Source organism: Bombus affinis, chromosome 16, assembly GCF_024516045.1.
Source record: "Bombus affinis isolate iyBomAffi1 chromosome 16, iyBomAffi1.2, whole genome shotgun sequence".
Lineage (NCBI taxonomy): Eukaryota > Metazoa > Arthropoda > Insecta > Hymenoptera > Apidae > Bombus > Bombus affinis.
Window position 1 is genome coordinate 4,649,516 of NC_066359.1, and position 18,574 is coordinate 4,668,089.

Here is an 18,574-nt window from a genome sequence, read left to right on the forward strand (position 1 = left end):
TAAAATTGGCACGATTTTCATTAAATTATACTTGGAAAATGACATTGTTCCTTCTTCGATTGGACGAATAAAAATGAAAGAGATTGCCATGGGATCTGATTGTTTAGTTTTGCTGTGAAATCTCAGATTTCAATCGACCCTGGTCCGTCCGTACCTTAGGCTCGTAGTGTGAATCAGGCTTTAGCGTCGATGCAACATGTTTCAACGTAGACGGAGTTTCGAAAATGTCCAACTTTGAAGTCGAATATCTCCATTTTGCTAAAGTAAATTTTCTTGAGAACTGAATCCTGTAAGGATAATATAGTAAATAAAGTATTGTCAAGAATTCAGAGGAACTGTAAGAAAGAAAGGCTAATTTCCACTGCAAATACCTTAATGCATCGTTGACGAGGCGTTAATAGAGCGAGGGGGAGAATAAAAAGTGTACACACCTCGTGTATCAGGTCGACGGTTCCAAGCGGAAATAAAAATAGAACTTGCTCGTTCCGTCTACTTATTTCTTCCTCTCTTATCGTTCGTTTTCTATTTCTGTGACTGTGCTCTGACACGCAGCGTAATTTTCTCGTCGTTCATTCATTCTCCACCGATACTCCACCATATATTATTCGATACTATGAAAAATTCAAGCCATGAATTCCAAAAGCAGCACAAGTCTACTCTCGACAGTTATTGCCATGAGTTATGGATAGAACTGTTTTTGGCTGGATTATTAGGAACGCTATATCACGAGATATACACTGTACAAATGTTCGCAGTTAGGTTCGCTAGATCTACAAATTAACTGAAATTGATTACATTTTTAATTAAAATTTAAATTGATCAAACACTGATATATCACGAGTAGCCGGACAGTTTGCTCGATTTGTAGTAACAATGTGTGAATTTGACCAAATTATACGACTCAACGATGAGTTGACAATTAAAAGCAACACTTGCTACCTTCTTATTAACCTACCTACGTATTCAAAAACAAAGCACTAATTTATTCTCGTATTTATTACTGTACACGGTGTATACGCATGTATAGTAATTCAATACACACATTTGCTGTTTAAATATCAGCGACTGTATCAACATCGTGAGTCTTCCTATTTGTTTGAAATAACCTTCTTAACCCGCCCTATAATTGAAGAGTTAAATAGTCTTCAGATAAAGAGCTTGTAAAGTAGCAAGGTACTTCTGTCAGATATGTTTCATTATTTTACTATTTAATTTTATTGTATAATATTTTATTATATAATTTAATTTGTTTTATAATTTTATTATTATATTTCTTCTTTCTTACATATTATTACGTTACACCTACCACTGTTACACCTTAGCTACAGCAATCACGAAGAACCAAACCGTCGTAGTTTCATTTGGCCATATGATGATTTTGAGGTTAGAATATGTCTCGTCAGAGATAAACAAGTGTCCCGTATACCTTTCAGCGACAGTGTGTTTTTTAAAGTAAATTCTGTCAAATTCGATAAGATCCGGCTCGGAGGAATGGCACGATGATCTCATTGGCAGAATCATGTTGTTCGATATCGTTGAGCTGGTTCGGGGGTGAAGAAGAATTGATACGATCATTTATAGGGAATTATGTAAAACAGGGCATGGCTGTGGCATAATTGAGGAATAAATTCCATCGTTTGGCCCAATTAGCGGCAGTAAACCAACGAAAGTAACGATAACGAGTCAAGAGGACCAGCTGTTGGAATACTGGGGGCCATTTTTCACAGTGGAAAGAGAGAGGGAAAAGACCAACCATAGAAATTTCATGCAATTCTAACCTATTCGTCAGAAACTTCGTTAGAATTAGTTGGAAAATTCTTTGAAAATGTTAGGTTATGTTCGCAACTATTAGGTTGGCCAGTTGTTAATAACTGTATATCGACGAGTGCTCTATAGCGGGAAGATTTATCGTAGAAACAAGTCACTGGGTTCTGGGTTGCTGTTAAGCATCGACAATACGACACGCGTACACAGTGGGTTCCGAAAATAACCGAACTTTTTAACACTGCCGGACGGGGTCACGTGATTTCGCTCTGCCATCTGTCGTGCCATAAATGATCCATTGAAAGTAAATGGTCAGAAAATAATTACAACGCCGATTTCCGTAACTGAATGCGACAACCAGGAAATGAATTATTAAAATACCGACAGTCAAAAACCAATCCAGACAGGAAAAAAGAAATAGCGACATCAGTACGACATATGGCGGTGTCAAATTTTTATGGCGGTTATGCCATTGGAAGGAAAGTTGTAACGATCAACGTCAGAGTGGATTTTGTTCACGCGTCGAAAAATCTGATTCCGTCGCACGATAATACGATGGCCCATCACGCGGCTGCTACGAATGCTTTTCTCTAAAACAGATCAAAATGTTCCACCTCTCCTGTTCGCCAGATTTAGCGCAATTACTTTTTGTCTCGACGAAACGACATCGCCTGTAGACAGTCTCCACACACATCTTTAGGTGCAATGTCTGTCAGTGTAAACGCGCCTTAACGTGCAATCACGTTGAGTCAACCATTCGATCGCCTGATCAGATTGTCGAACATTTATGGTCCATATAATAAAACCTTTCTAACAACGGCTCGCGTATAGAATTGACTAACAATGAGAAACTGAAAAACTGGTCTACCAGCCCTGCAGCCTTTTACGTTTGCCTTTGTATTTTCATTGTTCCCTTTTAACGCCTGAAACAGTTCACAGAGTGAAACACACGTTGGCCATTTTCATTCGCTTGCAGAAGTAGCTGCCGCTGGAGGGAGGCAATCGCGCGTGAAATTGCTCTGGCAAATTTGTTTCTGCTTGAGTGGGGGGGAGGGGGAGGGGATAGTGAGAATTGGCGGGAAAAACCGGCCGACCCATTTCCGGCGAACATTGCGAATTTCCGAAAGCGAAGGGTCGGTCACAGTCGACCCATCCTGCGAAATCATTCTCAATCTCGTTGCCTGGAAGATTTCAGGATTTTCATGGAAATTCAACGAAAAATCCTGTTTTTCTTCCCTCCTTTCCAAGTTTCGCGTCAACGATGAAAATCCAATACGATGTTTACGCGCGCTATTGTTTGGACGCAAAGTACTGCCAGTCCGATTGGGCATTCGATACGTGGAAACAGCACCGATGGGTCTGTCGATTCTTTGAAAAACCTGTTAGCCTGCTTTTGACCGGTTTAGAAGTTTTATAGCACGTACGCAGTGAACATTGAAAACGCAGCAGATTGAAAAAGTCCCGGGACTAATGTCATTAGGAACGCAGCTTTCAAGGTAAATGAAATTTTATTATCTGCTATTCAACATACGTCTCTTCCTACGCGAATCTTCTACCTCTCTCTATATATTACAAATTTTGTATGTAACTGCTCATGTAAGTGTTGAAAGTGCGCGCGGTCCTCTTTTGAAATTGTCTTTTCTCTTCGTTAGTTTCTCTGTTATTGTCTTAAGTCGTATGGACTGCAAGGTTATCAGCGACTGAGGTATGATGCTGCGGATCATGAGATATTTTATACGCGAGAACTATGAGAAGAACGGTGAAGAGACGGATTTGTGCAATTTTAGGTGGATTGGTGGAACCACCTGGTAGAACATCTGGTGAAACCACTAGAGCCACCTAGACGACACTGTACGACAACGAATGACTAGAGTTGCAGAAGTTCTTCTCAGATTGTATTTAAAACAGCTGTCACGTTCTTCTAAATCGTTTCTGCATCGTCAGAACGCTGCTCTTTCAGTGCCATCTTCGGCTTAGGAAGAAGTCAGCAGAAGCGAAATCCGGGCAGTAAGCTGGGTCTCAAGCAACCCATCGACCAAGCGTCAAATAGCTGAGTGGTGAGATCCAGGAGACGTCAGACCGATGAAAGTGACGGTCACAAAATCAGAAATGGGGACGATGTTGGTCGTATATTTTTATTCAAGGTCACTGATTCACTACGAATTCGCGCCATTCGACAAGACTGTAACTGGATCATTTGATACGGAAATACTTGATGGCTTTTGAAAGGAACTGGTAGAGTCAGGCGGGACACGTAACAAGAGTTAGAATGATTTCTTCTGCATGGCGAAGCTCCGGCAGACTATAATCTTTGATTGCCTTGCAATTTGTTGCTAGAAAATCGGTACACTGATTAACCACCCACGCTACTCCGTAGATTTAGATCTTCGCTTCACTTCATCCCGTTTCCTACGTTGAACGTGTCATCGTAAAAAGGACAGCGTTTCGACGGTGCAGAAACAATTCAGAAAAATGGGAGATTAATCAGCTCTGAACTAGCCGACTGCTATGGCTAATACACGAGCGATCTAAAATTTATAATAATATATAAAATATTATTATCACATCAACAAAACTACCAAAAGCCATTAATAACACACGAAATGGTCATAAGTAACACATCTGGTAACATTTCACACTTTCATGTGAAGAGAAACAGGAAGGAGATTAATTAGCATAATTTGTTATTAATTTATTTCGCTATTAACACAGAAATATTGATTCATCAATGCGGTATCTGACGTTACATCATTCAAATGAACAAAAACCATTAACGAACTCGCAGAATAATTAGATCTATCGCGTCTAGTGACATTGCACGTTTATCTAAGGGAAAATAGGAGAAAGCTTTCAAACATAATGTTTACCGCGAAATCATTTTCTCGAGAGAACCTAGCGAAAGATAAAAAAAAAAGAGAAAGAGAAAAAGATAAAGAAATGTTTGAGTTGGGATGCAACGTGCGAGAGATGAAAATATTTTTCTGGTTGACAGGAGCAAGATGGAGTAGCGGAGGACAGCGTTGAATTGGTCGGAAGAGTTTTTCGACCGACACAGGCAAAGAAAGGGACGATATGGAGAAATACGGCGTCGAGTTCCCGAGGCACGAGTGGAGCCACCGCCTCAGCCTTCGTGCAAGTCGAAGAAGTCACCAGGTAAATCATAAATAACATCCGCGTTTACTTTTCAAAACCTTCGTCCCGGTTCCTTTTACGACTTCTTTCCTGTCTCTTTTTTTTTATTTTATTTCGGTTTTCCGAGCGAGGAAAGAGATCCCCGAGTGTTCTCAAAGCAGAAAGATTTGCAGAAACGCTTAATGTGGCGGAAAAGTTTCGCAGAATCGAAGGTTCATATTAAGGAAGTTGGCTGAGAACGATTCTTCGTCCGGCCACACGGAACATTCAAGCAGCGGAAAGTTACATTTGCTCTTTGATTGAGAAACGACTTTCCTGTCCCCACCCACTTTACCTTTAAACTTCTTGTTTACCTCTTTCCAAGGAAACATCCTATCTCGAACGGTTACCGTGTAATATTAGGTATCTTCCACCATGTTTCGTAACGTGTAATGCTAGATGACTATGAATTCCTGGATAATTCTAACGATGTAGATGCTAGTCATGATAATTCCCTAAACTAAATCTCAGGGGCACCGAACTTTAGACGTAACATAAATCCTAAATCTCAAAGTAGATTTTATGAGTCTTATGCGAAGCTCGGACAGGCTTTTTTGGAAATCGAAGTGGAATTTGAAATTAAACGACGAGAGTAGAAAATACGAATAACACTAGTTTCAGAACTGGTTGAGATAATAACAAAAGTCCCTATATAATATGTATAGAAACAAGATGGAGACTGTCATAGGGTACCAAGAAAGGAAGATATCGTAGAAGGTAGAATAAGTGAAGTGGCGATAAGTTGGTTAAGAGTTTTGAAAAAAAATCGTAGGAATATAGATAGTGAACTAATTATGAGCCAAAGATAGATATGTGATAGTATATACGTTAATTATAGGATAATATACCTGTATAGGTTATGTATGAGATAGGATAGGTTAAGTATATAGATTAAGAGAAATAAATATATGTATATTTAATCTGTAAACCAGGAACGAATACGTGATAGTATATAGGTTAAGAGAAATGAAATTATACGTAAAAAAATGAGACTTCGCCATAAATTTAAAAACAATTCCAACACGATGTACGAAACAGATTAAGAGGAGAAGAAAAACGACGCGTCAGCGCCTCTGCAATATGGTAATTCGCGAAGACGTTGGAAAATCCCTAGACTAGTTATTTTTCCTGATCCAGAGTCTTCTCTTGTAACGAAGAACGATGATTTTGCAAAACGTCGGACGCGAGGTTAAGATTAATCGAGGACAGAGATAATCGGCTTAAATCGATTGATTAATTCCACTGGTTCGTGTCGACAATAAGAGCTAGGTTCAATTTTCGTTTCTCCTTAACGGCACTCGTGGCTCGCGAACGCGATGTAATAACGCGCGACAGTGCGTTTCACAAGGCGAGCGAATAAACTAGTGAATAATGGATGAGCCAACGAAGCGTGTCGCGCTCTTTAGAACGACGGAAAACAGGGTTACTCTATTACGACCGCGATAACCTGGCTACGGTATGGCTGTTCGTTGTTTATCGCTAAATTTTTTCTTGCAAACTGACGCCGGTTTATTTTTAAAGCACGTACCGCTTCGTTTACACCCATTGGAATCACCACGTTGACGATTCTCGCGTCGATTATGGCGAGCATAGGCACCACGACTTTTTACGTTTGAGAAGCTTGGATATCGCGTCCTTTACTGGACACGGTATATCAGTTTCGGTCTCGTTGTCTGCGCTACAGTTGACCGAAATCGAGACTCCTCGGCGATGAATCATCGTGTAGGGGACTCGATTATATGAAATCGATACGATCCGTCATTTTGCCGAATCTAGGGAAAGGCAGCGCGAGTGAAAGGGAGACAGATCCGAGAGACGGCTCGATGAAGTGAAACATATCAGCTGGAAGATGTTAATGCAACAATGACCTACTTTATTGAACTATTATTGAACAATGAACTATTTTATTTTCGATCATTGTTGAACAAAACTTTCGCCAATGTAATTGCGAGGTGTTCCTGATTAGAACAAGACCAAACGCGTTGCAACTTGCAGCATATTTGCTTATCTAGTGACATTATCTTACTGTCTTTATCGTATATCAAGTATACGTGCAAACGTGATTTAAACTACATGGCGTTTGGTCTCGTTTTAATCAGAAAAATCTCACGAATACCTCAATAAGACTTGAATTGAAGAAAAATATAAAATAGAAAAGTATCATCGTTGTCGTGTGGATAGCTATTACTTTCTTCATGGACAATTGAATTCATGGATCAGGTTACACTACTCAATCGTCGAACTTCGTGTTCCGTTGAAGGGAACATTAGGGGAACTCCCCCCGGTAATGGCGGAGACGACCTGTCAATTATGGGGAACAAAAAAGCGAACATTTAGGTAGACACTACTGTATCATTACGTTTATCGATATATAGTGCTCTGTCCTTTCATCAGATAATGAAAAATGCATAAAAATCTAGTAGTACGTTTTTCTTTTTTGTATTTGGAGATATGAAAGATCCTGCGAGTGCCACTGAATTTTCATTTCTTAACCTACAGCGCTCCTGTAGTGATTCCTTTCACTGATGAAGTATTAGGTTATTTGATTAGGGTTAGCATTAAGGTTAGGTTACCTTAGGCTACCTTGGGTTAAAAGTTAGGTTAGGTTAGGAAGAGTCGATGGAGATACGGCTCAACGTTTCTTGGCTTTGTGAAGCTTGGAGATCGTATGCAGCTAAAGACGCGATGATTTAATATGAATCTCCATCGATACAGTGCACTGTTCTTTGAGAAATCAAAGGAGAATTCCTCAGCTACTGAAGTATCGATGAAAACCTAGTACGTGTACAGCGAGTCAATTACGATATCTCATATAAAAGCGAGAAATCTGTCCAATCCTTATGAACGAGAATCATCATACTTCTGATTTAATGGATTGTAAAAGATAGCTTATCCTGTAAAAGAGAGCCTCATTTGAGACTTCGAAATTGATGAAGTCCGTCACGAAAATTTGCGAACCAATGCGACGGAAACGATTCTCGCTAAATGAGACTTCGACCGAAGATAACCCGCAGCATAGAAGGCGCGGTAGTTCTCGCGTGATTGAAAAATTCCACTGACTTCGCAAGGAAGAGAAGCAATGACAAAAAAAGGGAAAAAAAGATGACACAGAAACAATTTGCTTAATGGCGTTTGTTCATTCACCGATTAATCGTAAAAGTGGCTAGAATCGGTCTGCCCTGACTGTGTACGTCCTTTTGGCGTTAAAAGATGAAAAAGTGGCACGACTGTCGCCGCCAGATGCGAAGCAGTGGAAAAATTGCTCGGGCGGCAAGTGGTAAATTAATTGTTTTGCCTATCGAACGAGAAGTGCCGTGAAAGATTCGAGTGACTCCGTCCGCCACAGTGATTCGAATGATTCAACTGCATGAAAATATTCAGCTGGTATTTTATATCGGCGACAAAAAGCATCGAAGAATGTGCCAATCGCGGTGACTATTTCAACGAGCGATTATCACAGCAGCTCCACCGCAGAATCTACCGCGTAGCCACCGCAAACTCGAGCTTTCGTTTTGCCACGATATTGTTTAACCATTAAACTTTATTATTTCGCCCGCGGTTATTTAACTAGGTTACGAAACGTCGAGCAATTTTTCGCCGATTTATGCAAACACGAGCTCTTGCTGGATAGAGGAAGGTTTTCAGAATGCGTTTATTTTACTATTTTTGGCGAATACGAGGTAGTACGTTTTGTTTCAGTTTGGGCTGTATATTCTTTTCCTTTTTCTGCTTTTTCTTCTCTCTCTTTTTTTTTTTAAACTCCACGTAATATTAGGTTTCATAAATTTAATGTGTTTCGTGTAATACGACACCAAGGTTTTTTAAAAATTAAGGCATTTTGCATAATACAGATCACGTAATAAGATATAATTTAATATTAAATTAAACGTATAGTATAGTACAGGGTCTTTCAAATTTCAAGTATTTCGCGCGATATAATATTAATGAGATTTTCTTGATTTAGATCGTTTTACGCACTAACAAAATTTTTCATTCAATTTCGGGTATCTTACGTAGTATCAAATCCTTTTTAAAATGCAACATGTTTCGTATAGTACGAGGACCTTTTAAATCTAAGACCCTTCACCTAGTGCTATGTTGTTTTTAATCTACCACTTACGTACCAGTACGTACGATCTTGTATTACTTTAACGTGGCATTTAAACGATAATTCATCGTGACGTAGTTATTAATATTTATTGCCTGTACAACGAAATAATACTTCTGTTTGAATTTATAGCACTTTGCGTAATTACATCGCGAACGTTATTCACGACTGGCAGAAATAAAATTTGAAATTCGAGATCGATTCGAAACTATGAGAAAATTCGAACGTGTTCAACCGCAGCCGATGAATAATTCATCGCGTATAATTAATCGAATTCGCTAAGTTGTTTCACGCCTGGAGGGATGGCAACCGCCTCCTTTCAGTTCGAAAATCTCCGTCCTCTGCTTTATTAATATTTCGGCCCGATGCTCGTTAATTATTCATCGGGGATTCGTTCGATCATTGCGATTTATCGCGACACCAGATAATCGCCGACCAAACCTGTTATCATAGGGTATTATTTTAACGAGAACGAAATTTATAATTGACACGCGATCATGGTGATCATATCTGACATTACAACGCTTTAATAGCGGATACAACGAAAATTCAACGGATTCGAGGGTCCTACGTAACATGGAATTTCCATTCAACGAATTTCATGGTTAATGATTGCACGTGTTTTCGAAAACTCGCAGTAAATCGCTTCTCAAGCGAAATGTTATATTAATCTACACCGTTGTTCGTAAATATTTGCATATTTGTTGAACTCGCGGGGAAACGCGGCAATCGATCCACGTTGTTAGGGAGAATAAACGCGACAGTTGATGCAGATCGACCGTCTGGATCTTAAAACTCATCTTAGTCAACGCGACGAACCTTTCGTATAAAATATTCACAACCTTTGTGTCAGAAATGGGGGAATATGAGGGATGATAAAATGTCCCTAGGGAAGCATCGGCGAATATCTAGGGAAGTAGAAAGCCGAAGACGGGGGAAATGCGATAGGAAACTTTTTGTCACACGGCAGTCGCGTGTTCAGCTTTCCATGAATTGTCTGGAAATTCCTGCCGACTGATACGTTATCGAGGTTTCCACGCGTGCACGTTTGCACGCGTGGCCGACGAATTCAGCGAATGTTTCGAGCGCGGTAAATTTCATCGGGGCTTCACCGTGGAACGATAACAGACTATTAGAAGACTGCATATGTGTAGATTCTCTTATCACTGGCTGTTGATTCAATTTTCAGCAGTGTGCAATCTGAACAATAAAAATCGAAAATAGACCTGCCACTCTGCTGCACGTATAATAGCAACCTAACCAATAAATGTAATGCGCTTTGAGAACATAAGAAATATACAGGGTGTTGCAAAGAAAGAATCTGAGGCTTCGAGAGTTTATAGTTACAGTACGGTAGAGTTTCGATAATCCGATCTGATGTGAACCTAAGCTGTCTCGGATAATTGAAAACGATAATCAGAAAATGGAAAAATGATACGAAAGATTCGGTAACTGTTAATGAGTCGCGAATTAAAATAGTACAAAAACATTTTGACGATGTAATAACGTACATGTATTTAAGTTTATTTAAGTATTTAATTGATGGAAAGTTAGATTAACCGTCTTAACAATACCTCGCTATTTTTCCTACTCTTTATGTTAAACCTTCGAGAGAAGTTACGATAAAGTTTAAAATACATCGAATAATGCGAAACTTTGGTTAAACGGGACTCGGACGACTGAGACTCCATTGTATTGTACAATGTAGCAAAAGTATAAGGCAGCTAATTACAGAGTGTAAACTTTTCGAGAAGATTTTCTAACCTCTTTCGGAACAAAGATACGGCCTGGCCCAGTTCCTACGATTGCCGCCATCTTTGATTTTCAACTGTTGGACGATGTTTGCCCCTGAATCAAGAGAAATTATCCTTCTTAAACTGCGGGAAGAACATCGCACAATAGACGAGGAACAAATATAAAGCGAACTGGTCTCTGTTCCGAGTTGAAGTAAATAAAAAATATAGAAAAGAATTCATTTCGTTCGAAGCGTTGTATTTGAAAAGTCGAATATAAAAATTCATGGATCTGACTAATTCCTGATCAAACGTGTGTAAATTGAATTTTCTGGAGAAAAAAGAGAAAGAAAAAAACCAGACCTCGAACGAAAAATGTTCCAAAACACGTTTCCCTACTTCGTGTCACTTTCGTATGAAAAGTGCAATGTGTTCAAACAGAGCTAATCCTCGTTGAATCTCGTCAAATCCAAAACAAAACGTATCGCCTGACAGGAAAAAATAATACATTTTTCGAACATGTCTGTGCTTTCATATCCTGACGAGCGAATATCGTTGTCAATCTCGAAAAAATAAGGGGAAAAGTCACGAAATTTTCGCCTGTCCGTTTCGTTTTCAATCGATGAATGATAGGGGAGTTTTATAGCGCAAGAACGACAGATAAAGATGGTTTAATGGCCAGCGACGAGATGGTCGAAACGGTGGATGGTAACAAAAGAACAGTGAGGCCAATCGAATTAACAAAATTCCTCGATGTAACGACTAGGAGAATGGCTGACGAAGTGGCGGCTTAATTCGAGCAGCCGAACGGAAATAACAAGCTTTATGGAAGTTTATCGACCAGTCCAGGCAAGATTAACGAGTCCCTGTTGCGATCTGCTCCATGCAATTCCTTTTGCTTTGCCAACAAAATCTAGAAATTCCTATTTTCTTACTTTGAAATATGCTTCACAAGCGAATGGTAGAAATTGGGATTTTCTAAAAATGCTGGAAACCTGAATTTTTATCGTAGGAAAAATCGTGGAGTTTTTCGTCACGTTGAGAGGAGTTTCGCGGGAAAAATTGTAGAAATCTGAGTTTTCGTATGAATAATCGGGAGATTTCCATTTTGGAATATTGAAAAGTTTTTTCAAAAAAAAAAAAAAAAAAAAAAAAAAATGTTAGAAATCTGAATTTTTACATACAGGGAAAAAGGAGAAATTTACATTTTGTTATACTGAAATCTGTTTCACCAGGGAACAGTAAAAATTTGGGTTTCGATATAAATTTCCGTAACATCGAGAAATGGGAATAATTTTGATGTGTATTAAACAGTTTATGGTACATTCTATCGCGGAATTTTGAAATGTCGAATTCAATGATATTTCTCTCTTTTTGTAGATTTTTTTTCCTTTTTAGGGTTTTAAAGAAAAGCGTTGGTGAATATTTTAATAAACATATGTATATTTCAGTATATTGTGCAGGATATGAATATGTATCCTAATGGAAAAAATAAGTTTTCCTGCTACTGTTGAATTTTTAGTTCGCAGTTTCGATTACAAAGGATATTTAAGCACAAACAAGCGTGTGTGTTAAAACGATCTATACCTGTTATAGCGAGAACAAACATTCGCCTTGTCATTTATTCATTTTTAGGGAAATTGTGAAATCTATTCTTTGACGAACAATAGGAAGGATCTGATATGAAATAAAAGTGCAATAGAGAAAAGAAGAATGGAGAAAAAAAAATTACATTTTCTATCAAAATGAATATTTATCAGTCTGATGTTAATGCCACGGTTGTTAGTACTATGAAAGTGCTATTCATCTGTTTCTTCTGTATTTTATCTTTTAAATTAAATTTCAAGATCTCAATTTTGCTCGGGGCCCCGGGGTTGCAAAGCCCGTACCTACCAATTACGGTAGGCCCCCTGGAGGTTGAAATCGTCGAAATTGAATTTTTTCCCCTCTGAATTTTTATTTTGGAATTTTTAAGCAAATTGCAGAATATCAGAGCAGGACAAATATCTAAATAAGCCTACCTTAAACGTTGCATTGTCGAGTTTCTAATATCAAATATTAAATAACAAATTAAATTTCTAATATGAAATATTAAACCAGGTATGGAAATTTATCGGACATATTCTCCGAAATTAACTATTAAAATCATGCTAATATAAAAGAAATTTGCCGATATCCGAATAAAATTGATGTACATTACATAATATTAAATTAAATATTAAATTTATGTATTAAAATTTATACTATACTATATATGTACAGTATACATATACAGGGTGGTCCATCTACCTTTATCACCTGGAATATCTCACTTTGTTTTTTCTTGGTAATACTTAAAAATGTTTCAGGCACAAGTTAAATAATTTTGGGGACGCTATAATTTTACACGAGTACATTTTTCGTAGGTGGATGAGTAGGGAGGTATGCGAAGGTCACCGTTGTCTTTTTAAATAGAACCATATGTCGTTTAATATATGAGTCGACCCAGTTAGACATTAGAAAAAAAAGTATTCACCTGTTTATGTCGCAAAATTATTAATTTAGCAGATATTTTACCTTAAAATATAATATAACCTTCAAATATAATATATTCGAATCACCTGTTTATGTCGCAAAATTATTATTAATTTTACCTTCAATTTGTGAAATTTAACGTGTGAAAGACAAAGATAAAGCACACACGAGAATATCGGTTCGCGTCTCTCCTTGTCTTTCGTACGTTAAATTTCACGAATTGAAGTTAAAACATCTGTCAAACCGATAGTTCTTCGACATATAATAAATCAATACGCTTTTCATAGGAAAAATCGGGATAGATCGACTAATGCATTAAAAGACGCATAATTTCATTAGAAAGAATCATCGGTGACCTTCACGCGTCCATCTACAATGAGAGCTAATAACGTCAAACTATGTCAAATTCAACTTGTATTCGAAGCGTTGTTTGATATTATCAGGAGCAAGCGAGATATTCCAGGCGATGCAGTTAGGTGGATTATCCTGAATTTTGAGAAAAATGGTAAAATTTAGCAAATATTTGAACGAGCATCCACCGTGTCACACTGTGTATTTAGAAACCTTAATCAGTCAATAAAAGAGAGTTCATTCATGAAAGTGACTAACTCGCGGGAGAATGGAGTTTAAAAATCCTCTGTTCGTTTAACAAGTCGATAAATTCCCCCTAAAGAACTATTCACCGTAAGGGAGATCTTAATTACGTCGAGAAGTTTTCCGGGATGATAAAACGAGACTCGACGATGTTAATTCAACAAACGACCCCTCCATGTTGTTTCAACCCACCCGTTGGTTTGCTCACCCATTTCATTTCCGATATACCGTTTGACGATTTCACGATGAATATTTAACCAAACATAACCTAAAAATCAATCATCTTCTGAAGTACTTTTCTTCCTTCTTTTAAAGAAGCTAAAAGTTTCTTTGGTTTTCAGCTTCGTAAATAGGCTTGTAGTATCTGGCTGAAGGATTGTGAATTGTTAGGAGAAAAAACACATTTAATCAAACATAACCTAAAAATCAATCATATACCGAGGTACTTTTCTTTCTTCCTTTAAACAAACTAGAAGTTTCTTTGGTTTTCAGTTTTCTAGATAAGCGTGTAGTATCTGGCTGAAGGATTGTGAATTGTTAGGAGAAAAAACACATTTAATCAAACATAACCTAAAAATCAATCATCTTCCAAAGTACTTTTCTCTCTTCCTTTAAAAAAACTAGAAGTTTCTTTGGTTTTCAGTTTTCTAGATAAGCGTGTAGTATCTGGCTGAAGGATTGTGAATTGTTAGGAGAAAAAACACATTTAATCAAACATAACCTAAAAATCAATCATCTTCCAAAGTACTTTTCTCTCTTCCTTTAAAAAAACTAGAAGTTTCTTTGGTTTTCAGTTTTCTAGATGGACGTGTAGTATCTGACCTAAGGGCCGTGAATTGCTACGAGGAAAAACAATCGATATCAGAAAATTATAGGTTATAACAATGGATAACTCTCTTTAATAACCTTGGAAGGAAGGTTTAATTTTTAATTCATGTCATTAATATCGACAGGTGCGTGTAGCAAGTGGAATTGAATTATGTAATTCTCGTAGCTGGTAGCGTTTTACATAAATATAATTGTTTATATCGCCAATGCTATGATACAGGTTAGAAAATGAAAAATTGAGTGATCTACAGAAGCAACCTACTCTTACCCTATACCAACGACCCCAGTTAAAGGTTAATAATTCATTCATTTAAAGATCGCCAGGTTCACAGGTGCATAATTAAAATCATATTAGGTCCGGATGATCATATATTCATGTGGGAAGACCACGAGCTGTATTAATTTTTTAACGCTGCATCCTACGTGAAGACCTAAACAACCAATTAAAACTAACTTATTCAAAATTAGAGGGAAAATAATGACTCTAGGAATGTAGAAATACTTTGCTTAAAAATTACAAAATACCAAAATGCCAAAATGATCGTAGTCATGACTCTGATCGATTGTAATTGTAATTTGATCTCAATCCAAAAGAGCAGCTTCATTTTTAAACGACCAAATTATATTCGCTGTTAACGACAAGTGGCTATTTCATTGATGCAAATATTTATTGCCATTATTAGTAATTTAATACAAAGACCGATAACAAAACCGCCTAGTCCATGTTCAGTTGATCCAGATTTATTTCGAATTAGGTCATGTGTTTATAATTAATTTTGTTTTGAATTACCAAGCTTTGCAATTTACTTTATGCTTATTTAAATAAAGCGGATAAATCGGTCACATAATTATTCCATGGAAATTATAGATTCCCAATCAATCACCATCGTGTTTATGGTTACGCTTGTTTCAACAAAACTTTGGCTACGTACATATAGCTGGTTAAATACATTTCAAATTATTAATCGTCAGCCTGGAAACGATGTTCGATATCTCAAACGGCTTTTTAAAAATTTTCCGAATTCGCCTTCGAAGGATAAACCGCACAAGATTTTTGCTATTCGATTGGAAAAAAAAATGTTCTTCCCTTGATTCGAGCATTTTGTAGAAAGATTTCGACGAAAGAGAATCGTTAGCAGCAGGATCGATAAAGCCCGGGATAAGACACGTTGAAAGGAGCAGAAGTGAATAGATGGGGCTTCCATGGCTGATTAGGTAATAGAAATTTAATACGACTCGGACGTCGTTCGTCCTTCGTCTTCCAGCGTGCATTGATTTCAACTGATACATTGGAAAGCTTTCAGCTGCCTTCCTACTTTGTCTACCACACAGTCAGATACTTCTACTGTACCACTAACACGGAGACAAAATTATTCACCAATCTCTAGATTTACTATTTACTGGATGGTCAAAAAATTCCAATGACGCAAAGTCCAGTCCAATTTCTGAGCTTTCAGGTTTCCATAAACAAATACAACGCGATACAAACAAGTTCTAATAGCTTTTCGTAATACAAAAGGATTTGTACTAAAATCGATTACGAGCAAAAATGTTAAACAGCCGAGAGATTCCGTCGATTGAACGCAGCAAAGTGAGCTTGAACGAGGCGTTAAAAATGGTCAAAAACAAATTAAAGTGACAGTGGAAAATAGAACGAAGCGAAAGAGCACCTGCTCGCGCTACAAACCTCAACAGCAGCTTCAAAAATCGCCTGACACACACTAAACGATACAGGACTACTGTAACACAATCGCATGGTTCAGCGACTGGACTAATGTAAACTCGGCTTTAGGTTCGAGAATAGAACGAAGACGAAAGCTTTCGGAAATAAATTTCCGCTTTTTCTCTGTAGCTAATGGAAACTTCATTTCTGGAAGCGCAACGTGTTAACAGAGTCGATTAACTGATCGTAAGGAGGAGTAACACCCATGGAGACCCATGTCAAGAAAACGTGATGTTAGGCGAACTAGCGAAAATCAAGATGAACCAAACACGTGTAAATTGTCTTGTCTCGTGAAAGTTCACGACCACCTGTCCATTAGCCTGACAACTTGCAGTCACGTTTCAACAAGGCGCACACGATAACTCCATTTAACTAGAAGAGTTGGCACGGTTTCCCATGAAACAATTTTCCCCCTTCGCGCGATACGGCGTGCGAAAAGCAGCAGCACGCAGCTTATGAAAGTTCACCTTGAACATTCCCCTGGCGAAGTGAAAACAAACTGGAGCGTCGAAGAAACAAGCAACAACAGAAAGTGTTATCCCTCTTCTCCACGGGGGCTCGAAACAAATGTAATACGTTTAAGAATTTTATTACTCTGCCTCCTCTGTCTTTGCTACCCCTCGCACGTCTTTCTTATCTTTCACATATTTTCTCCCCCCCCCCTTTTTTTTTATCTCTTTCGTCTTTCCTGAAAGACAAACTGGTATCTCACGAACCCTGGTCCTAGCACCCACCGTGTCTCAGAGATTGGAAAGCTCGGAAACTGAGTTCTCCTCTTTCTTGGATTTAAGAGGAGATTTAAATTCTTTATACGATACTCTTCGACTGCAATTCTTTTTCCTCAACTATGATCTGCTGCTAGAAATCCAGATAGTTTCGTATCAATTTTTTGGGATTCGGTGTGTTCAGTCGGCGATTGGACTATTTAGAAATTGTCTTTGCCCGAGAAGAATCGGAAATTTCCGTGTTTCAATTTTCTTTCCTCTTTTCTGTGCTCTATAGTTTGCACTCGAAGTTTCTACTATTCGTTAATGTTACATATTTTGCTATTTATATTGGGTTGGCAACTAAGTGATTGTGGATTTTGTCATTAGGTGGTAATCCAATAGTCACTATCATATATTTGTAATGTTGGTCGTTATCGAGGTCCACTGGGAACGTCGTACTACGAGTTTCCCAATGTATTTTTAAATTTGATTCATTAACCATCCAGATTTTCAATAAATGAAATTTAATTTGTCGATGGGCTGCATAACAGACTGTAGACGGTCATCTACCATACATCACAATTATTGAGGTTGACTGACAGAGGAACGAGTGGATGAATTAGTAATAGAAAAATATATTGAAATAAGTATAGGTATACTGTATGCTGATCCAGATCCTCGCTCTTACAGTGTTACAATACAACAGAAGAAGATTGATTGGGAGCACGTTCATATATTTATAGCGAAGGACATTACTAAAAAATTAACATTGTAGCTGTAGCTGAAGGCTACAAGAAACAGTAATAGAAATCTATTGTAGCTCTTTTCTTTCTAGACCTTGTAACCCAAAAGAAAATTTACATTCAAAGGCAGAATAATATGGACCTCTCCTTATTTTCAATTTTTTCATTCACTAAATTCTATTCTCTTGGTAACAACGGTCTCTAGGTCACAGATATATGAAAGAAAAAGGGCATAGAGTTTTTCGTGAGGTAATCACTTCAACAACCATATATTCCAACTATAAAGCGATGGATTAACAAATAAATTAGCCAGAATCAATTGGATGACGTAACAGGCTAATCCCACCAACTAGAAGCCCACTTCTGCATATGAATATAACTCTTCAACATAAATGAAATTCAATCTATGCATCTCTTCCTTATGTAAATTATTAAAATTTACTAATTACTAAATTACTAAAATAATACAAACACTTATGCAAATTAACAAAATAGAAGATTCAAAGACTCTAGACCATTCTATCATTCATCAACAGCATCACGTTCTAATTCACCATTCTTCCTAATTTCAGAACAAATCCGCCTTTCCACGTGAATATAACTTTCTAACACAAATAAGATTCAATTTACGCGTGCTCTTTTCTATGTGGTCCTAAATTATAGAAGATCCAAAGGCGTTAGACCCTTCT

General features: G+C 37.7%; 1 protein-coding gene across 4 annotated transcripts in view; it reads left to right on the forward strand.

Annotated features, from left to right (window-relative positions):
• Nucleotides 1-18,574, forward strand: part of LOC126925730 (adenylate cyclase type 6) — a 98,426-nt gene that overhangs the window by 12,737 nt on the left and 67,115 nt on the right. For all 4 annotated transcript variants that reach the window (XM_050741610.1, XM_050741608.1, XM_050741612.1 and 1 more), the window contains one exon: nucleotides 4,757-4,917. In XM_050741610.1, the coding sequence (XP_050597567.1) occupies nucleotides 4,837-4,917 (81 nt within the window). In that variant the 5' untranslated portion in view covers nucleotides 4,757-4,836. The remainder of the gene's footprint in view (nucleotides 1-4,756; nucleotides 4,918-18,574) is intronic.